General features: G+C 42.2%; 1 protein-coding gene across 3 annotated transcripts in view; it reads left to right on the forward strand.

Annotated features, from left to right (window-relative positions):
- LOC115225862 (adenylate cyclase type 6) overlaps positions 1–24,000 on the forward strand; it is a 102,411-nt gene that overhangs the window by 53,340 nt on the left and 25,071 nt on the right. For all 3 annotated transcript variants that reach the window (XM_029796852.2, XM_036514550.1, XM_036514551.1), the window contains 6 exons: positions 2,580–2,724; positions 6,640–6,731; positions 8,266–8,422; positions 13,257–13,354; positions 15,344–15,428; positions 17,987–18,103. In XM_029796852.2, coding sequence (XP_029652712.1) covers positions 2,580–2,724; positions 6,640–6,731; positions 8,266–8,422; positions 13,257–13,354; positions 15,344–15,428; positions 17,987–18,103 — 694 coding nt within the window. The remainder of the gene's footprint in view (positions 1–2,579; positions 2,725–6,639; positions 6,732–8,265; positions 8,423–13,256; positions 13,355–15,343; positions 15,429–17,986; positions 18,104–24,000) is intronic.

A 24,000-nucleotide genomic window follows, 5' to 3' on the forward strand; every position in this document is an offset into this window, starting at 1 on the left:
TCATTATCTTTAAATCCTCGTGGTAATTAGTTGTTGATCAAATGTAAAACATATGAATCGCTAGGAATCACCCACCTCCTTCTTTCAAAAATCGCTTTCCTTTTTAGAAGTGACAACGATGATTCAGTCCTGCATATATTGTAACTAATATTACATTAAAACACCAGCAGTCATTTAATCATAAGGAATCAGTGAAATATCATACGCAGAATGGTTTACTAATTGCATTTGAATATGAAAATATTTTGCATTGGATTAAAGTGAGTGAGGCTAAGACTCAGAAAGTCAACAAGCAGTGAGGAAAAAAATGTCACTTGTATTTTTTGATATTGTAATTTGGTAGGAAACACTAATTAAACGAAACACATGTGTCTGGCTATATATATATACACACACACATATATATATATAAATAGATGAGTGTATTTTTACCTTGTTAAAAATTAACATGGAAAAATAAATAAATAGTTACCAGGGCAGCAAAAATCTCACAAGTAAAGATGTTGTAACTCCTTGTTTATAAAGGTAGAAACTTCGTGTTTACGTGGAATATTTGAATAATATGAATAAAAAATGGAGTTAACGCAGGTGTAAACAAATATTTTTACTTTCAACACATGTTTCAAAAATTCCACTGATACTATTCAAAAGAATAAATGGTATAAACAATGCAATCTTCTCTTCGGGAAAGTGAAAAAAACGAAACTCGTCAATACGACATTTTAGCAAAAAATGATGGATTTGTATAGCGATAGACAGAACGCTATTAATATTGTTTAAAAAAACCTTATATGATATAACGTTATAAGTAGCTAACAGAAAGAGTAGGGATATTAATAGTGAATGTTAAATATAAAGGAAATTAAAGTTTAAACTATATATAATGATAGAGGCTACTTATATGCACTAAAAGTATGTTTTTGCCAATGCTTACATCTGTATGCTCGTTCTATAACCGTGTTTACTAGAGTATTTTTAGAAAAAATAATGAAAAATAGCTCAGAATTGCAGAGAAGACAGAATTTCTTGCCTTTGTCATATGGTATCGAAATTGAGAGGATCAACCATTCTAAATGAAATTGTTCATTGTGGTCTTTTAATAGCGTTCTGTCTATCGCTATACAAATCCATCATTTTTTGCTAAAATGTCGTATTGACGAGTTTCGTTTTTTTCACTTTCCCGAAGAGAAGATTGCATTGTTTATACCATTTATTCTTTTGAATAGTATCAGTGGAATTTTCGAAACATGTGTCAAAAGTAAAAATATTTGTTTACACCTGCGTTAACTCCATTTTTTATTCATATATATATATATATATATATATATATATATTAATCAAAATAAAAACATGATGCCAAGGATTCAGTGGTACATATGTTTTGGGCCTTTATTAGACGGATTTATAACAATGCATAATGTGTGTCTATGGCCTTCTTCAGCCGCGCACAATTACTACTTCAAGGACATGTATTACATAAAAAATTCTACGTTGGGGATGCAAATCCTCTCAGTCGCGTACGACATATAAGTTCAGCAAAAATTTAGAATCAAATGAATATGGTACTTAATTTAGATGCACCAGAATTCTGTATGGTGTTATCCATAAAAATCCGTGTGGTGATTATAATCAAAATAAGCAACAAGGATGACTCTGGTAATTTGGTACGATCGTTTCGTACTACATCATTTTATTAAATGTTGTAAGTATTACAACAGTTTTAAAATGCTGAGCACTCATCAGCCAATTATAGAGGTTTTCATTAATACAAAAATTTTCATATCAAGTGGCAACATTACAGAGAAGGTAGCTACATAGACAAAGATGTGGATTTAAATTTTAAGAACATTTGAGGTAGTGGAGTCCATCAACTGACTGACTAAGATTCAGTTGTTCCAGACTACTGTAGGGTTCTGAGAGGGAAGAACAAATGAAAAGAGACAATAAAGATTTTTCTAATTATAGAAATGGGGTAAAGGGGATGTCAGAGCTCCATATAAGGAATTTATTGTCACAATATATATAAATAAACTTGAGTTGTCTGTGTATGGCAGGTTTGGTAGCCTTCAACTAACACTATCTCCTCCGAGACCCTGCAGCGCAAGTTGACCAAAATTGAAAGTATGATAGAAGAAGGCTTGCTCTTCCTTCCGTAGAAGAAAAAATTCAAATCGGACCATGTTAACACCAAAAATTATTTACATCAAAAAGGTGCTTTTTTTCTATGGAAATCCTTATTTTTTACGATTTTTTGACTGCTGTGCTGCCATTTTTCAGTGTATTTCAACCAGAAAAATGTTCACTTAAAGAGAATAACAAGCTACATAATGCAAAATTTTTACTTTTCAAAAATTCCAATTCTAAAGGGTCGAAACAAACCCAAGCAACGCCAGGCGATACTGCCAGTATATATATATATATATATATATATACTGGCAGTATCGCCTGGCGTATGTGTGTGTGTGTGTGTGTATGTATATATAAATTTTTTTTTTAAATATGCACTCACATGAAAACACATATTATCTCAAATTCTGTTCAATTAAATGAGAGGATCTATCTGTCTGTGTGTCTTTCAGATGGGTGCATGTTACGGAAGAGACCCTGAACTATTTGGGGAACGACTACGAGGTGATACCCGGAGAAGGAGACAAGCGGAACAACTATTTGAAGGAGAACAACGTGAAGACTTTCTTCATCAAAGCAGACTCTTACAGACAAAAGGTAAGACCAGACCTTAGGGATGCTGAGGAGTGGGGGTGGGGTGGGATAGTGCTGGATGCCATGGTAGACGTAGGCATATGCACCTCCATCCCCATCACCACCACTATCATCAACATCATTGTCATCATCGTCGTCATCACCAGTAGCAGCAGAGGCATCCTCATCATCATCATCATCATCATCACCAGTAGCAGCAGCATCCTCATCATCTTCAGCAGCACCATCACCATCATCTTTGTCATCATCCACATCATCATCAGCAGCAGCAGCAGCAGTAGTAGTAGCAGCAGCAAAAGCAGTGTCCCCCACCATCATCAACATCATCATCACCAGTAGCAGCAGCATCCTCATCATCTTCAGCGGCAGCAGTGCCACCACCATCATCTTTGTCATCATCGACATCATCATCTTCATCATTAGCAGTAGTAGCGACAGCAGCAGAAGCAGTGCCCCCCCCCCACCATCACCACCACCATCAGCAGCATCATCATCACCAGTAGTAGCGACAGCAGCATCATCTTTGTCATCATCGACATCATCATCACCAGCAGTAGTAGAAGCAACACAACCACCACCACCACCATTTTCTTCACCTTCATCACCAGCAGCAGTAGGAGGTGCAATGGCCCAATGGTTAGGGCAGTAGACTTGCGGTTGGAGGATCGCGGTTTCGATTCTCAGACCGGGCGTTGTGTGTGTTTATTGAGCGAAAACACCTAAAGCTCCACGAGGCTCCGGCAGCGGGTGGTGGCGACACCTGTTGTACTCTTTCGCTCCATCTTTCTCTCACTCTTTCTTCCGGTTTCTTGTCCCCGACTTCCTACGCAACCGCTGAGCCTGGATGCGCATTCATCCATCCGTCGATGCTATTGGTGTCAGGGGTTGACCTGCTTTCTCTTCTGAGGGTCTTACGAATATCAAAGGACCACATTTCGGACTTCTCCCATCTTGCGAGGTCTGAGACGAAGACCTTCGCTCAACAGCAACAGCAAGGAGGCGCAATGGCCCAATGGTTAGGGCAGCAGACTCGCGGTTGGAGGATCGCGGTTTCGATTCCCAGACTGGGCGTTGTGTGTGTTTATTGAGCGAAAACACCTAAAGCTCCACGAGGCTCCAGCAGGGGGGGGGGCACTTCTGTTGTACTCTTTCGCCCCAACTTTCTCTCACTCTTTCTTCCTGTTTCTTGTCCCCAACTTCCTACGCAACCGCTGAGCCTGGATGCGCATTCATCCATCCGTCGATGCTCTCAGTGTCGGGGGTTGACCTGCTTTCTCTTCTGAGGGTCTTACAAATAGCAAAGGACCTCGTTTCGGACTTCTCCCATCTTGCGAGCTCTGGGACAAAGACCGTTCGCTCAACAGCAACAGCAAGAAGGCGCAATGGCCCAATGGTTAGGGCAGCAGACTCGCGGTTGGAGGATCGCGGTTTTGATTCCCAGACTGGGCGTTGTGTGTGTTTATTGAGCGAAAACACCTAAAGCTCCACGAGGCTCTGGCAGGGGATGGGACGAAGACCGTTCGCTCAACAGCAACAGCAGCACACCCACCACCGCCGCCACCACCACCATCAGCATCCTCATCACCATTTTGTTTTTTTTTCCATCCTCATACAATCACAGAATTTGGATGAGTCTGTTTATTGCAATCTTTTGTCCCCTTTTGTGAGGTTCATCATCCCAAACTTGGACTTTTCCCACATTTTTCCCCCTATTCTTTGTTCTTGGTCTTCCAGTCTTCCTCTTCTGTCCATTCTTCCTTCTGGGCCCTCTTGTCCCCACCCACCCTGCTTCCTTTACCAAACTCTCATCTTCCAATCACATCTGGTACCTCTACCAACTCATACTTGTACTTGTGATGGTGTTCACCCAGGGTGGGTTGAGCCGGCTTCTTCTCTGGTCCTCACGGCATCATGAACCATGGCCGCCCACGCTCGACAGTCCTGTGCGAGGTCACTGGAGATAGCGATCCATCCGTGGTTCCATCTGCGCAGACCGACCACCTGTCGTATTTATTGCCATGGTAGTTGTAGGATTCATAGAAGTTTCGTGGGAATATTGAATTCACAAGTGGTCCCCGACATCGCGCATGCATATCCCGAGTGACGGGATTCCCTGTTTGCCGCGGAGTCTCCACAGACGCAGGGACAGAACGACCTCGAAGCCACTGGTTGCTGATCAGACACCTCTTGGAATTTTCACCAGAGCTCCGTTGGCCAGGCTGCGGCCCTAATACTGCTCGGTGCCAGATCAATCCGCTTTGGATGGCCCTACCAGGAACCAAAGTTCCCGACGGCATAGCTCTGACACTGCCCGTTTACACCACCCTACTGCTTTGAGGAGGGATTGGACTTTAGGGTAGCCTAAACTCGATTACGTCTTTTATGCATCACAGCTCACAAGTGGTCCCCGACATCCCGCATGCATATCCCGAGTGATGGGATTCCCTGTTTGCCGCGGAGTCTCCACAGACGCAGGGACAGAACGACCTCGAAGCCACTGGTTGCTGATCAGACACCTCTTGGAATTTTCACCAGAGCTCCGTTGGCCAGGCTGCGGCCCTAATACTGCTCGGTGCCAGATCAATCCGCTTTGGATGGCCCTACAAGGAACCAAAGTTCCCGACGGCATAGCTCTGACACTGCCCGTTTACACCACCCTACTGCTTTGAGGAGGGATTGGACTTTAGGGTAGCCTAAACTCGATTACGTCTTTTATGCATCACAGCTAATTCTTCCAAGTCGTTGATTCCTTTCTTCTCACCTCTGCCGTTTCCCCTCTTCTTCTTCCAAGCCGACACAAGACATCTTGCAGACCTTGGTTCGTTTCTTTCCTTCTCTGTAAATCCTCAGGTATGGCTTTGTGGTTAAGAAGCTGTTTTGCAATCACATGATTTTGGTTTCAATCCCTACTGTGTGACACCTTGGGCCAGTGTCTCCTGCTATAGCCTCAGACCATCCAAAGCCTTGTGAGTGGATTTGAGAGATAGAAACTGAACGAAGCTTGGGCAAGTATCTCCGTATAGTGGCCCATCATATAAATATATATATGCAGGAGTGGCTGTGTGGTAAGAAGCTTGCTTCCCAATCACAAGGTCCCACTGCATGTCACCTTGGGCAAGTGACTTCTAATACAGCCAAAGCCTTGTGAGTGAATTTGGGAAACGGAAACTATATGGAAGCCCATCATAAAAATATACATGGGCATGGCTGTGTGATAAGATGCTTGTTTCCCAACCACAGGGAGAGAGGCAGGTGTGCCAGAGAGAGAAACAGGTGTGGTAGAGAGAGAGAGACAGGTGTGCCAGAAAGAGAGAGAGACAGGTGTGCCAGAGAGAGAGAGACAGGTGTGCCAGAGAGAGAGAGAGACAGGTGTGCCAGAGAGAGAGAGACAGGTGTGCCAGAGAGAGAGAGACGGGTGTGCTAGAGAGAGAGAGAGAGACAGGAGTACCAGAGAGAGAGACAGGTGTGCCAGAGAGAGAGAGACAGGCATGCCAGAGAGAGACAGGTGTGCTAGAGAGAGAGAGACAGGTGTGCCAGAGAGAGAGAGAGACAGGTGTGCTAGAGAGAGAGAGAGACAGGAGTACCAGAGAGAGAGACAGGTGTGCCAGAGAGAGAGAGACAGGCATGCCAGAGAGAGACAGGTGTGCCAGAGAGAGAGACGGGTACACCAGAGAGAGAGACAGGTGTGCCAGAGAGAGAGAGACAGGTGTGCCAGAGAGAGAGACAGGTGTGCCAGAGAGAGAGACAGGTGTGCAACAGAGAGAAACAGGTGTGCCAGAGAGAGAGAAACAGGTGTGCCAGAGAGAGAGAGAGACAGACAGGTGTGTCAGAGAGAGAGAGAGAGACAGGTGTACCAGAGAGAGACAGGTACGCCAGGGAGGGATGTTTAGTGATTGTAATGAAACTCTTCTTTTGCAGCCAAAGAAGGTTGAAACGTTGGACAGTAGAACCCCAAAGCATAAACAGCAAAAGAAATTGAGCTTCAAAAGTAACGTTGGCATCCATCAGAAGTAAGCATTTTGTGTTTATACATACATGTACACGTGTGTGTGTGTGTCCCACTCTTTGTGAACCCCATCTACCTTCCCCCAATTCATGTGTTTATACATGTGTGTGTGGGTCCCACTCACTTTGACTCCCATCTAACTTCCCCTATGCATGCGTTGTTGGTCATCCTTCAGATGTAATTGTTGTGCGTTTGTATGTGTATTTGTGTTTGTTCCTTCTCAAGCCATGCCTGGCTCATAAGGGCCGGCTTTCCCCGGTTTCCTTGGTGTATAGGTTCCCCACCTGGACGGGACACCGGTCCGTCGCAGGTGAGCTTCTAGATTCAGGAGGAAAGAGTGAGAGAAATTTGTGGCGAAAGGGTCAGCAGAATTTTTGCCATTACCTTCGGTCAGAGCCGCATGGAGCTTAGGTGTTTTGCTCATAAACATACACATCACCTGGTCTGAGATTCGAACCCACGAACCCTCAATCGCGAGTCCGCTGCTCTAACCACTAGGCCATGCGCCTCCACACACACACACACACACACACACACACACACACACACACACATATATATTGTTGTTGTTATTTGTTCCTTCTCAAGCTATGCCTGGCTCATAGGGCCAGTTTCCCGGTTTCCCTGGCGTATAGGTTCCCCACCTGGACAGGACGCCGGTCCGTCGCAGGTGAGCTGCAAGATGCAGGAGGAAAGAGTGAGAGAAAGTTGTGGCGAAAGAGTCAGCGGAAGTTCGCCATTACCTTCCGCCGGAGCCATGTGGTGCTTAGGTGTTTCACTCATAAACACACACATCGCCCGGTCTGAGATTTGAACCTGCGATCCCTCAACCGCGAGTTCGCTGCCCTAACCACTAGGCGATGTGTCTCCACAATGTATGTGTGTGTGTCCCTTGCTCTGTGACTCCTGTCTACCTTCCTTAATTCAGGTATTGTCGATCACCCATCACATGTAAGCATTATGTGCTTATACACGTGTGTGTGTGTCCCACTCTGAGACCCCCTTCTACCTTCCCCCAACTCATGCACCTTTGGTCACTCACTTACATCCACCCATCAATCCTACCCAATCTTTAAAGCTGTTACCTACCCCCCTTCCTACCCCTCTATCTCACGCTCTGCCCACCCCCCACTCACACACACACACATACACTCTCCTGTGAACACCATTCGAGTGCCTTACTGGCACCTGTGCCGCTGGCATGTGTAAAAAGATTCGAGCATGGCCATTGCCAGTGCCGCCTGACTGACCCCCGTGCCGGTGGCACGTAAAAAGCACCCACTACACTCTCAGGGTGATTGGCATTAGGAAGGGCATCCAGCTGTAGAAACTCTGCCAGATCAGATTGGAGCCTGGTGCAGCTTCCATGGCTTACCAGACCCCGGTCGAACCGTCCATTCCATGCTAGCATGAAAAGCGGCCTTAAACGATGATGATGATGATGATGATGATGATAACGATGTTGATGGTGATGATTATGATGATGATGATGATGGACAACGTACAAACTATGACTTTCCTCTTTCTTTTTCTTCCAGACTTGGCTACGGCAATCCGACGTCGGCAAAAGACCCCGAAGACGAAGTGAACGAATACCTCGACCGAGCCATCGATGCCCGTAGTGTTGACCAGCTGCGGGCGGAACATGTCAAGCCCATATCCTTAAAGTTCTACAAGAAAGAATACGAAGAAAAGGTGAGTCCAGATATAACCACCACAAAGTATAAATATTCGTCATAACATAGTCTTCTTTATTGCAGCAAATCTGACTTACAGCCGTTTCCAGTGGTATTTATAGGTTTGTTATTGGTAGGTTTCCTCAGTCAGCATATTGATCAGCAAGAGTGGCCGTGTGGTAAGTAGCTTGCTTACCAACCACATGGTTCTGGGTTCAGTCCCACTGCGTGGCACCTTGGGCAAGTGTCTTCTACTATAGCCTCGGGCTGACCAGAGCCTTGTGAGTGGATTAGGTAGACGGAAACTGAAAGAAGCCCATCATATATATATAGTGAGATATATATAGGTACAGGAGTGGCTGTGTGGTAAGTAGCTTGATTACCAACCACATGGTTCTGGGTTCAGTCCCACTGCGTGGAACCTTGGGCAAGTGTCTTCTACTATAGCCTCGGGTCGACCAAAGCCTTGTGAGTGGATTTGATAGACGGAAACTGAAAGAAGCCCGTCGTATATATGTATGTATATATATGGGTGCAGGAGTGGCTGTGTGGTAAGTAGCTTGATTACCAACCACATGGTTCTGGGTTCAGTCCCACTGCATGGCACCTTGGGCAAGTGTCTTCTACTATAGCCTCAGACTGACCAAAGCTTTGTGAGTGGATTTGGTAGACGGAAACTGAAAGAAGCCTGTCGTATATATGTATATATATATGTATGTGTGTGTGTCTGAGTTTGTCCTCCCACCATCGCTTGACAACTGATGCTGGTGTGTTTATGTCCCTGTTTTTGGGAATTTCATGTATTTAATACACTTTATATAATGACCTGCCTAACTTGCTCATCCTTACATTTTACAAACCCGACAGCTGTTTCTGGGGGTGCAGTGGTCCAAAATAATGCCTGTAGATTGATTCCACCATCGGATGAGACGAGCCTCTATCTTCAAGGAAGAGATCTTACATTTGAGGTGTATATGTGCATATATATATATATATTTACTAGCAGTATCGCCCGGCGTTGCTCGGGTTTGTAAGGGAAATAACTATATAAGCATTTTTAGAGATGTAAAGTATAATAGCCATCTCAATATGGCTAAACACAAAGGGGGAGTGTTACTGTAGCTTTTTACGTTCTGAGATTTAATAATAAATTTTTAGAGAGTTACTTCCCTTATATTATAGCGAAAAAATGCATTAAAAATGTGAAAAATTGATGGTAAATTTTTTTTTAAATCGTAGACTCATCGTAGACGTGCGCTAATACCCAGAAGGGCTCAATATGAATCACGACTATAAGATACCCGGTTTTGGTTAAACTGCACCGCAAAATGTGGGAGTAGTTAGGAATCTAAATCGTAGGAGACAGACAGCACACAACCTCACTTTTATATATAAAGATATGATGAGCCTCTGTCTTCAGGGAAAAGATCTTACATTTTAGGTGTTGACAGAAAGAAGTTAAAGATGGAATGATTTTGATATATATATCACTTTGACCGACCAGTCCGTCAGGCGTCCATTTGACACCGCTGATCACAGCACGCTGTCCACTCCTCTCTGGATTGCGCCTTTCTCATCCACGTGATCCCAATCGTCCTCTTGAAATCGTCACTCCACCGTCGTGGAGGTCTTTCAAGTGGTCTTTTCCACTCACGAAGATAATTCTGAACAGGTTGTCACGTCGTCTCAACGAACAACAACCGAGGGAACAAGCAGGCTTCCGGAAGAACTACAGCACAATGGACCATATATTTGCTCTAACGCAACTGCTTGAGCGAGCAAATGAGTACAAGCTGCCTCTTTGCGTTGCGTTTATAGATTATGAGAAGGCCTTCGATAGCGTCGAAACCAACGCAGTGCTGAACTCGCTGCAGAGGCAAGGAATCGAAGCGCAATATGTGCAGCTGCTCAGAGAAGCAAATTCCGGATGCAGCACCGACATAGCTCTACTGTCATCACCCATACGATATATATATATACACACATATACTACAAGATTCTTTCAGTTTCTCTCTACCAAGTTTAAACCTATTGAGTACTACTAAGTGTATTCTATACAGAGAATATCTGATTCTCATCTGTAAACTATGTGTGTGTATGATAACTGGAAGGTTCTGGTTTCCAGTACTCCAAGTTGCTCATTTCCAATCATCGACTGGTAAACTAAGGCATGGTTTGCCAGCTTATGATCAGAAGTGAGCACCTCTGAATACTGGAAATCAGAGCCTTTCCAGTATAATGTATCAAAACATACTCTTACATTTGTATTGAGTTCTGTCGTTTATCACGACACATATATAGGCAATATCTGTATATATATATATATATATATGTGTGTGTGTGTGTTGGTGTTGATGTAGCATTAATGATATCAATGTGTCTCTATGTAATATGTAGTGTGTGTTTGTATGTGTGCGTGTGAACATGTAACGGTGTCTGTGTGCCAGTATATATATGTGCATGTGTATGTATACACACACACACTTATATATGACATGTGTGTATGTATGTATATATAATATATATATGTATATGTATATTATATATATATGATATATGTGTGTGTGTGTGTTAAATTATTAATTTATTAAATTGTTATTATATGACTGAAGTTTTTATTATATTTAATATAACACCACACACACATATATAGGCAACATCTGTATATATGTCTGTGTGTTGATGTTGACGCACCATATATATATGCCAGTGTATATGTGCGTGTGTATGGATGTGTGTGTTTATATATATATATATTATATATATATATCACACACACAGAAACGCGCGCACACACTTATACATACGTGCATGCATATATGACATTTATATGCGGTAATATATATATATATATATATATATATATATATATATATATATATACATCCATATATATATATATATATATACACACACATATATATATATATATACACACACACACATATAAGGCAACGTCTGTGTGATATATATAATATATTAATTATATATATATACGTAGTGTTGCTAACATGTCTCTGTGCGTAGTGTGCGAGCGTGCGTGCGTGTATGTGTGTGTCCGTGTGTCCCTGTGTTCGTTGTCGGTCACGTTTACCTGCCAGCTGACCTCAGGTGTGCTTCTGATGCTCTGACAGTGCTGCAGGTGTGAATGGATGTTTTCAAGTGATTAAACTTGCGCTCCAACACACCTTCCACCAATCGCGTTGCGCTTTCCCATTTTCTAATTACCTGTTGCAGCTAATTGTGTTATTGTTGTAGTGGTGATGGAGCTGCAGATTCTGAGGGTTGTGGTGTTGTTGCTGCTGTTGTTGTTGTTGTTGTTGTTGGTGGTGGTGGTGGTGGTGGTAGTGGCAGTGATCATAATGATGGTGGTAGTGTTGTTGTTATTGTTGCTGCTGGTGGTGGTGGTGGTGGTGGTAGTAGTAGTAGTGGCGGTGGTGATAATGATGGTGGTGATGATGGTGGTAGTGTTGTTGTTGTTGTTGTTGCTGGTGGTGGTAGTGGTGGTAGTTGGTGGTAGTGGTGGTAGTGGTGGTGGTGGTGGTTGTAGTAGTGGCAGTGCTGATAATGATGTGGTGGTAGTGTTGTTGTTGTTGTTGCTGCTGGTGGTGACGGTGGTAGTGGTGGTGGTGGTGGTGGTGGTGCTAATAATGATGTTGGTGATGATGGTGGTAGTGTTGTTGTTGAAGGTGTCGCTGGTGCTGGTGGTAGTGTTGTCATCATTGTTTGGGTTGTCATCGATGGTGGTGGTATTGGCGGTGGTGGTGCTGGTTTTAGTTGCATTGTTGTTGTTGTTGATAATGATGATGATGCTGATGCTGTTATTTGCAGCAGTATTATTATTGATTATGTTTGTAGTATTAATGAGAGCATTATTGTTGTACATGATGATGATGATGAGGATGAGGAGGAGGAGGATGCTATCATCATCATCATCATCATTATTATTAACGCCGGGCGAAATGCGTAGCCGTATGTCGTCTATCTTTATGTTCTGAGTTCAAATTCCGCCGAGGTCGACTTTGCCTTTCATCCTTTCGGGGTCGATAAATTAAGTACCAGTTATGCACCGGGGTCCATGTAATCGACTTAATCCGTTTGTCTGTCCTTGTTTGTTTGTCCTCTCTGTGTTTAGCCCCTTGTGGGTAGTTAAGAAATTATTATTATTATTATTATTATTATTTATTATTATTATCGTGGCCGTTGCCAGCGCCGCCCCGACTGGCCTCCGTGCCGGTGGCATGTAAAAAGCACCATCCGTCCGTGGCCGTTTGCCAGCTCCATCTGGCACCTGTGCTGGTGGCATGTAAAAAGCACCCACTACACTCACGGAGTGGTTGGCGTTAGGAAGGGCATCCAGCCGTAGAAACATTGCCAGATCAGAATGGGCCTGTTGCAGCCTTCTGGCTTCACAGACCCCGGTCGAACTGTCCAACTCATGCTAGCATGGAAGGCGGACGCTAAATGATGATGATGATGATGATTATTATTAATATTTTAAGGTGGCGAGCTGGCAGAATCGTTAGCATGCTGGGTGAAATTCTTCATGGCATTTCATTTGTCTTTATGTTCTGATTCAAATTCCACTGAGGTTGTCTTTACTTTTCATCCTTTCAGGTTCGATGAAAGAAATACCAGTTGTGTACTGGGGTCCATGTAATCAACTTCCCTTGAAATTGCTGGTTTTATGCCAAAATTTGAAATCACCATCATCATCATTATTATTGTTATAATTATTATTATTATTATTATTGTTGTTATTATTATTATTGTTATTATTATTATTATTATTATTGTTATTGTTGTTGTTGTTGTCGTTATAGCTAAAACACCTGTTCTGTTTATCATTCCAGTATTCCAAAGTGAGAGACGTCATGTTCTCATCCCATCTCGTCTGTATTGTCATCATCTTCATCACAATTATCTTCATTCATCTCATTATCATACCCAGGTAAGTCTAATTCTTTCACCCCAATCCTAACCTTTAGCACCGGTTTCAGGCTTTTTCAGCATAAAAAACAATTAAATTGTAGAAAAATTAAATTAAATGCTTTTAAAAAATATTTCCTAAGTTTTCAAATGCAAGTGACGTTTTATTTTCTGTCTGTTTGTCTCACTTTTTTAGGAAATATTTAAAAAAAAAATATTTAATTTAATTTTACCACAATTTAATTGTTTTTCATGCTTTACTCCAAGTTGAAAAAGTCGCAAAGGCTGAAACCGGTACCAAAATGTTCTTCATGATAAAACTATCTTAGCATTTTCTACCTTGTCTTATTTTCCTGATATATATCAACTTGTGTGTTCCTTTTCAACCTTCTACACACACACACACACACACATATATATATATATATAAGAATTTTTTGTGTAATAAGATAAAAAACCAAGGCTGTATAGATATTAGAGCATTTATAGATAGAAGGTCTTACAGCTGTTTCTAGGATATTAATTAATAACAATATCCCTTCATCAGAGACGGTGTGAGAGGAAAAATTAAGTCATAGTTTTATATATATATATATTATTCAAAAGAATTCCAGCTCTGTCTGTTTTTTATGTTTTATTTATATTCTTTATAATATTAATGTAGAATATAGGATATATAGTATAAATAGTATATATAGTAAAATGAAATGAAGCATTGATTGTCTTATTGAATAGATGAAATATTGAATATAAAATATTATTATATATATATAATTGAAATATGTTTCAAACAGAAAATAGAAACTACATGTGGAAAAGCTATGGGAAAAGTAAGAAGAAAAAAAGCAAAAATGCACATTGAATATAAAAAAAAATAAAGGCTTCTTTTATGAAAAGTAGCGATAAATAAATACAATTAGGTGAACTGAGGTAAAATTAAGAGGAATTAAATTCATTAATTTGAATTGTTAAAGAGATTCAAAATCAGACCGGTATCATCAATACTGTTCACTGGCTTTATATATATATATATATATATATATATATATATATATATATATTTTTAAACACTTATTAACGTTTTGTTTATCATGTAGGCAGTCATCGTAATCATTATAATGCCTTGTTGGTTAGAGAGGCTCCCTTTCTTTCCTGATGAGAAGATTGCATCTTACACCGTTTATTTCTTTGGAATAAAACCATGTTGTCTTCGAAACATATGTCGAGAGTAAAGGAATTTTATTAACATCTTCATTCAACTACATTTATTTATTTATTCATATATATATATATATATATGTGTGTGTGTGTGTGTGTGTATATTCAAACTATCTCCCTCACTCACTCACATGCCATCCCATTCACACCCTCATACCATCCCTCTCACTCTTGTGCCACTTTCACATCATCACTTCAGTTCTCATAGTACTCCTCTCACTCACACCCCATCCCTTTAGACTTCTCTCTCTCTCTTTTGTCTCTCCTTCTTTCTGTCACTCATATACACACACACTCTTTTTCATAAGCTCTCTCTCTCTCTCTCACTAACACACACACATGCATGCACATATTGCACACTCTCCCTCGTAAGCTCTCTCTCTCTCACATACACATGCACTCTCCATTAAACTCTCTCTCTCTCTCAAACACTGTCTCTCCTAAGCTCAAATTCTCTTTCTCACACACACATACACACTCTCTCTATCATAACTTTATCTCTCTCTCACACATATGCACTCTCTCTCTCTCATATATGCAATCTCTCACTTCCATTCATACTGTCTCTCTTTCCCTCTCTCTCTCTTTCTCTCTAACTCTTCCACTCTCTCTCCCTCTCTAACTCTTCCACTCTCCCTCTCTCTCTCTCTAACTCTTCCACTCACACCCTCACTCATTCTCTCTAACTCTTCCACTCTCCCCATCTCTCTCTCTAACTCTTCCACTCACACACTCTCTCTCCCCTCTCTCTCTAAATCTTCCACTCTCACTCTCACTCACTCTCTCTCCACAGATCCATACTCTTCATATTAATCAGTTCTGTTGGTATTGTCTTCCTGCTGTTGCTGCTGCTGATAGTTTTCATAGAACGTCTCAAGGTCAGTATCAATGCACACATCTCTAAACTTACTTTAGCCCCCATTCTTATTTCACTGCAAAACTCTTCCCTAAACTTACCTTAGCTTCCATACTCATTTTGCTGCAGAACTCTTCCCTAAACTTACTTTAGCCCCCATTCTTATTTAGCTGCAGAACTCATTAAGTTACAAATTTCCAAGACAACCACCAAACCCATTATTTTTACCCAAGTAAAAGAATATAGACATTCAACGGTTATTTTCCTTCGTGAACTAATGTGGAAGTAAGCTATCCCTTGAACCCAAAGTAATTTATAGATTCCCCCACCCCACCCTACCGCCCCCGAAGAGGTTAAATTCTGAAATCATATGATGGGGTCTTATCAAATTACTTCGTTCAACAAGTTTTATCTCACTGGAAAAAGATGTTATGGCTTGCCCCTCACAGTCCCTTTGAATATCTCACCAGGTTGGTGATTTAGTGTGACTATTCAAGTTATATCTCTTTAGCTCTTATTTCTAGCATTTGTCGCTGCTGTTTTGCACCCTTATTAATATATTCTACCCTTTTGGTTCTGTTAATAGCTTTAGCCACCCCATACTATTAAGACAGTGAGCTGGTAGAAATGTTAGCATGCCAAGCGAAATGTTTTGCTGTATTTCGTCTGCCGCTACGTTCAGAGTTCAAATTCCACCGAGGTCGACTTTGCCTTTCATCCTTTCGGGGTCGATTAAATAAGTACCAGTTACACACTGGGGTCGTTGTAATCGACTTAATCCATTTGTCTGTACTTGTTTGTCCCCTCTGTGTTTAGCCCCTTGTGGGTAGTAAAGAAATAGGTATTTCGTCTGCTGCTATGTTCTGAGTTCAAATTCTGCCAAGGTCGACTTTGCCTTTTATCCTTTCGGGGTCGATAAATTAAGTACCAGTTACACACTGGGGTCGATGTAATCCACTGAATCTGCTTCTCTGTCCTTGTTTGTCTCCTCTTTGTTTAGCCCCTTTTGGGTAGTAAAGAAATAGGTATTTCGTCTGTCTTTACGTTCTGAGTTCAAATTTTGCAAAGGTCAACTTTGCTTTTCTTCCTTTTGGGGGTCAATAAATTAAGTACCAGTTGTGTACTGGGGGAAATCTAATTGACTGCCCCCCCCTCACCTCCCAAAAAATTTTGGACCTTGTGCCTAGAGTAGAAATGAATATATCATAATATTAATTTATCGTTATGATATCTTATTGTATGTTTATATAGATGGATTGATATACATTTCGTTTTGGGATTTGGTTTGCAAGATTCTTTATATGGGTTTGTGTGTTGAAGCATATTCTGTTGTGTCTGGGGAGAGTCATTTTCTTTTTGTGCCTTATAATGTAACACACTCACCGGTAAAATTTCCACTTATTTCTTATTTTTATTTTCCCTAAAATTTTCGTTGCGTCTTGCAACCTTTTTAAAAACTTACTTCCTCGTACTCATGGCGACATTTACCCTGGGCGGGTTGAGTCGGCTTCTTCGACTTGGAAGAAGTTTCGTGGGAATATGTGGATTTTACAAGCGGTCCCCAAATCCCGCATGTAGAGACATCCTGTTTACCGCAGATTGTCCGTAGACAAGGGACAGAACGACCGAGGAGCCGCCGGTTGCCGAAGCAGACACTCCGAGGATTTTCACCAGAGCCCCGTCTGCTGGGTTGTGGCCCCAATACCACTTGGTGTCAGACCAATCCGCCTTGGGTGGCCCTACTAGGAACCAAAGTTCCCGACGGCATAGCTCTGACACTACCCGTTGCCAGCGTCCCCACCACGGTGAGGAGGGGATGAACTTTGGGGACGCGTTTTAAAAACACACACAACTGGCTTCCATACAGTCACCATTTTACAAAAACCCCTCTTCTATAAACTTCACATCTTTATATATAAAAGTGAGGTTGTGTGCTGTCTGTCTCCTACGATTTAGATTCCAAACTACTCCCACATTTTGCGGTGCAGTTTAACCAAAACCGGGTATCTTATAGTCGTGATTCATATCGAGCCCTTCTGGGTATTAGCGCGCGTCTACGATGAATCTACGATTTAAAAAAAAATTTACCATCATTTTTTCCATTTTAATGCATTTTTTTTGCTATTATATAAGGGAAGTAACTCTCTAAAAATGTCTATGATTAGTCAACGATTTAAAAAAAATTTACCATCATCTTTTTTCCATTTTTAATGCATTTTTTGGCTATAACTCTCTAAAAATGCTTATATACTTATTTCCCTTACAAACTTGAGCAATGCCGGGCGATACTGCTAGTAGATATATAATTATAAGCTAAAGACATTTTTCCAAACTTGCAAACAGCGGAATCAAACAAGGAACTCCATGGTTTTGAAGCAATCTGCTTAACCACACACACACACACACACACACACACACACACACACACACACACCTGACTATGTCTACTTGCTGTCTGTAGAATGGTAATGCCTTCAGGCGTGGATGGCAAACTTTCACAACACATCCATTCCGTTGTAAATGGACCAGAAAAGTCTTTGACTAATTACTTCTCTCCGTTTCTTCCAATATTCTTCGCAGTGTACATCTCGTTGGCTGACTGTGTTTGGTGCCAAAGTGGCAGAGAACCGTTCCATCAACCAGGCTACTGTCACCGTAATGGTGCTTCTCCTCTTTGTGGAGTCGTTCCTTGATATGGTAAGTCTATAATGTCAGTTGGTGGCGGTGGCAGTGGTGGTGGTGTGGTGGTGGTGGTGGTGGTGGTGGTAGTGATGGTAGCGGTGGTGGGTGGTGGTGTGTGGTGTGGTGATGGTAGGGTGGTGGTGGTGGTGGTGGTGGAGGTGGTGGTGGTGGAGTGGTGGTAGCGGTGGTGGTGGTGGTGTGGTGGTGGAGGTGGTGGTGGTGGGTTGATGGTAGCGGTGGTGGTGTGTGGTGGTGCAGTGGTGGTGCAGTGGTGGTGGTGGTGGTGTTGGTGTGGCAGTGATGGTACCAGTGTTGTGTTGTGGTGGTGGTGGAGGTGGTGGTGGTGGTGATGGTAACAGTGGTGGTGGTGGTGGTGGTAGTGATGGTAGCGGTGGTGGTGGTGGTGGTGGCAGTGATGGTAACAGTGGTGGTGGTGGTGGAGGTGGTGGTGGTAGTGATGGTAGCGGTGGTGGTGGTGGTGGTGGCAGTGATGGTAGTGGTGGTAGTGGTGGTGGTGGCAATGGTGGTGGGGTGGTTGCAGTAGTGGTAGTGGTGATAGTTGTGTTTGTGGTGGTGGTGGTGGTGGCAGTAGTGGTGGTGGCAGTGGTGGTCATGGTGATTGGGTGGTGTGGGTAATGTTGGCTATTTGTGATGGTTTTGCTGTTGTGGTGGTGGTGCTGGTGGTAGTGGTGTTTGTCTTCTGAGACCTCTGACCAAAGCTGTTCCAACCATGACCATCCCATCGCCATCAGTACTACACACTGCATCTAGTGACAACATTAACCAATATGTATCTCCCCTTTTTTTATTTTTGAAGCAACAGCATTATTTAAAGAAGATTTAGCTGCTATTTCTAGTAAGTGAAACAACCACAAAGCAGTTGGTGTGTGATAAAACTGGCAGAGCATCAAGCTAGTGAAAGGCAAATTTACTGCAGTTTTCATCCCAAGATAACCTCTCTTATAGATGTGATGTGTTTAAAAACTGGCTGTGTGGTAAGAAACTTGCTTACCAACCACATGGTTCCGGGTTCAGTCCCACTGCGTGGCATCTTGGGCAAGTGTCTTCTGCTACAGCCTTGGGCCTTCCAAAGCCTTGTGAGTGGATTTGGTAGACGGAAACTGAAAGAAGCCCATCATATAGATATATATATATATATAGATATATATATATATATATATATATGTAAACACACCAGCATCGGTTGTCAAGCAATGCTAGGAGGACAAACACAGACACACAAACATACACGCACACACACACATATATATATACACACACACACACACACATATATATATGTGTGTGTGTGCGTGTGTGTGTGTGCATGTATGTTTGTGTGTCTGTGTTTGTCCTCCTAGCATTGCTTGACAACCGATGCTGGTGTGTTTACATCCCCGTCACTTAGCGGTTCGGCAAAAGAGACCGATAGAATAAGTACTGGGCTTACAAAGAATAAGTCTCAGGGTTGATTTGCTCGAGTAAAGGCGTTGCTCCAGCATGGCCGCAGTCAAATGACTGAAACAAGTAAAAGAGTAAAAGAGTATATATATATATATATATATATGCCATAATATACATCTGGAAGATCCTGGAAGGCCTTGTCCCAGACTTTGGCATCGAGAGTCACACAAATGCCAGAACCGGACGCCACTGTGTAGTACCAAGGACTCCAAATTTGCCATCAAGATGTAGGACAAGATATTGTGATAGCCTGGGCTTCAGAGGCCCACGGCTCTTCAATATCCTCCCGAAGAACCTGAGGGACCTGCATGGTGTGGATGCGGATGTCTTTAAAGTAGGACTGGATCTCTTCCTGTCAGGTGTCCCGGATGAACCAACTTCACGGCAGGAGGTGCAGATGAGAGCAGCTGCATCGAACTCTCTCATGCACCAGATGGCGTTTGCCAACAAACATCCGTGAGGTAAAACCGTGTAGCAAACCAAATGGCGGTGCCCCAGCATGGCCACAGCTCATTAGCTGAAACTGGAAAAATCAAAATCATATACACTGAAGGGGAACAATCATCAAAGCAGCATCAAACAAGAACACCAGCTGCATTTCAGCCTGATTGAGAATTATCAATAGCATTTACTCACAGCCAACCCATGCATGTTTAGAAAAGATTTTTCACCTATAATATATAGAAAACACAGGAGAGAATAATCACTGATGCTGCAAATAGCTGTCCAACTGAATAAAAATCAGTTATATGCAATAGGAATAGTCATCATCATCATCATCATCATTTAACGTCCGTTTTCCATGCTAGCATGGGTTGGACGGTTCGACCGGGGTCTGGGAAACCAGGAGGCTGCACCAGACTCCAGTCTGATCTGACAGTGTTTCTACAGCTGATGCCCTTCCTAACACCAACCACTCCGTGAGTGTAGTGGGTGCTTTTTACATGCCACCGACACAGGTGCCAGACGAGGCTGGCGAACAGCCACGCTCGGATGGTGCTTTTTACATGCCACCGGTACGGAAGCCAGGCAAGGCTGGCACGGCCACAATCGGATGGTGTTTGTTACGTGCCACCAGCACGGAGGCCAGTCGATGCGGTGCTGGCTACGGCCACATTCTGAATAGTATTAAATAAAAAAAAAGGCACTTATGTATCATACTTAAAGTATATACACCATTGAAAGGTAATTCAGTGTAGTACTTCACCATAGTTGAGCCTGATCAATGGTTTGTGCTTGCAAACAGCTACATGCTTTGATGAGGTTTGTTGCATCTGATATGTAGGAAATGGAAAATAAAGCATTCACTGATATTGCAAACAGCTGCATGACTGAATAAAATATATTATATGCAACTGAGGTAACATTATATTTAAATAGTTATCTATGTACCATACATAATGCAGCGTGTGATTGTAAACAGCTATGTATGCGTATTTGTTGACATGAATGCATGTGTATGCATATGAGAGCATGTCTGTGCACACCTATCTGGAGCAAGATTAAGGCGGAAAGGAGCTGGTAGAAACGTTAGCACGTCGGGCGAAATGCTTAGCGGTATTTTGTCTACCACTACGTTCTGAGTTCAAATTCTGTCGAGGTCGACTTTGCCTTTCATCCTTTCGGAGTCGATTAAATAAGTACCAGTTACACACTGGGGTCGATGTAATCGACTTAATCCCTTTGTCTGTCCTTGTTTGTCCCCTCTATGTTTAACCCCTTGTGGGTAGTAAAGAAATAGGTATTTTGTCTGCCGTTACGTTCTGAGTTCAAATTCTGCTGAGGTCGACTTTGCCTTTCATCCTTTCGGGGTCGATGAATTAAGTACCAGTTACACACTGGGGTCGATATAATCGACTTAATCCATTTGTCTGTCCTTGTTTGTCCCCTCTGTGCGTAGCCCCTTGTGGGTAGTAAATAAGAAACCTATCTGGAGCAAGATTCGTAATGACGATGATGATGATGCTGGTGGTGGTGGTGGTAATAGTGACAATGACGATGATGATGGTTGTTGTGGTGATGATGATGACGGCAACAACAACGATGCAGAAGAGGATGATGATAATGTGTGAGTGAGTGAGTGTACGTGTACAACTGATTCAAGGCCAGTAGATCCATGTTCAATTTCCTCTGTCAGCTGAAGAGGATAAATTGCACCATTAAAGCAAAGAGAAGTAAGGAAAAGGAAAAGGAGGAGAAGTAGGTGGAGAGGTTGTTGGTGTTGTTGTCGTTGTTGTTGTAGCCACTGTTTCTAATGGTTTCTTCATCCTCTGAGGCTGTAAACTGGCATTGATGAGAATCTAATTAACGACTAATGAGATAACTGTGAAGAACATTGCTGTGTTTTGGTGGCGGTTGTGGCGGTGGCGGGGTGTCTGTTTGCAGTTGTAGTAATACAGTTGGAGGATTGTAGTAGCGGTAGTAGTAATAAAAGTGGTGGTGATGAAGGCGGTGGTTTTGCCATCTTTTTGTGGTTATAATAGTAGTTACAGGTTTGTGGTGGTGGTGGCAGTGATGGTGGCTGTGGTGGTGGTGGTAGTGGTGGTGGTGGCTGTGGTGGTAGTAGCAACAGCAGTGGTGGTGGTGGTGGTGGCAGCAGTGGCAGTGGTGGTGGTGGTGGTAGTGGCAGTGGTGGCTGTGGTGGTAGTAGCAACGGCAGTGGTGGTGGGGGTGGCGGCAGTGGTGGTGGATGTGGTGGTGGTGGTGGCAGTGGTGGCAGTGATGGTGGTGGTGGTGGTGGTGGTTGTGGTGGTAGTAGTAACAGCAGTGGTGGTGGTTGCGGTGGCGACAGTGGTGGTGGAGGTGGTGGCTGTGGTGGTAGTGGTGGTACTCTCATACACACACACACACATGCATTTATGTATACATATATGCATACATAGCTGCTCACAATCACACACACACACACTCTGCATTAGAGAGCTGATGAAATGCACTCAGTACTTGTTGTAACATGGTCGGATGATAAAAATGACACCCATCTGTAGAACCAATACCAGAGTTGAAAAGTACAGCGGGAATTGGTCACCTGACTGTATAGGTGAGCAATGACACTAAATAAGAATTGACTTTTGACCATAATGACCCCTCTCACTCATGCCAGCATGAAAAAATAGATGTAAGATGACAGTCACGATTACATATAATATATATATGTATATATATATATGTGTATATATATCTTTTATCTTTTACTTGTTTCAGTCATTTGACTGCGGCCATGCTGGAGCACTGCCTTTAGTCGAGCAAATCGCCCCCGGGACTCATTCTTTGTAAGCCCAGTACTTATTCTATCGGTCTCTTTTGCCAAACTGCTAAGAGACGGGGACGTAAACACACCAGCATCAGTTGTCAAGCAATGCTAGGGGGACAAACACAGACACACAAACATATACACATACATATATATATATATGCATATATACGACAGGCTTCTTTTAGTTTTCGTCTACCAAATCCACTCACAAGGCATTGGTCAGCCCGGGGCTATAGCAGAAGACACTTGCCCAAGATGCCACGCAGTGGGACTGAACCCGGGACCATGTGGTTGGTTAGCAAGCTACTTACCACACAGCCACTCCTGCGCCTATATATAGGTTCAGCAAAAATTTAGATTCAAATGAATATGGTACTTTAGATGCACCAGAATTTTGTATGGTGTTATCCATAAAAAATCCGCAGGGTGACTATAATCAAAATAAGCAACAAGAATGACTCCAGTAATTTGGTACGATCGTTTCGTACTACATCATTTTATTAAATATTGTAAGTATTACAACAGTTTTAAAATGCTGAGCACTCATCAGCCAATTATATGATGTAGTATGAAACGATTGTACCAAATTACCGGAGTCATTCTTGTTGCGTATTTTGATTACATATATATATATATATATATATATATACTCTATTATATATATATATATATATATATATATGGTGATGATGGTGATATACAAATATGTATATGTGTGTCTGTGTGAATACACACACACACACACACATATGAAGGGATGCTGATAAGTTCCTGGTTTTAAGGATGTCATGATAGGCCTGGTTGGAGGTCCAAACTTCCGAGTTCTTTTACAGGGCTTAGAAAAACTGAAGGACCGCTGCAAATAAGTGTGTAAATCTGAGAGGGGGAATATCTTGAATAAAATTATAACTAACCAGAAAGAAGAAAGCTAATTTGAAGACTAGAGATCCAATCCATCACTGGAACTGTAAAAATGTGTAAAACATTCCAGAAGTTTATCATATATATATATGAGCATGTCTAGATATGTAACTTTTACCCAAAGCCAGGAACTTTTCAGCACCCCTCATATGTATATGTGTGTGAACTTAAGGCTAGTGAAAATATGTGAGCTAAAAGATATTTCAACTTCTAAAGGAAATTCGCCATGGAGAAAAAATTTGTTTTTATGAGAAAAAAAGTGGTAAAAAAC

Source organism: Octopus sinensis, linkage group LG28, assembly GCF_006345805.1.
Source record: "Octopus sinensis linkage group LG28, ASM634580v1, whole genome shotgun sequence".
In the NCBI taxonomy this organism is placed as follows: domain Eukaryota; kingdom Metazoa; phylum Mollusca; class Cephalopoda; order Octopoda; family Octopodidae; genus Octopus; species Octopus sinensis.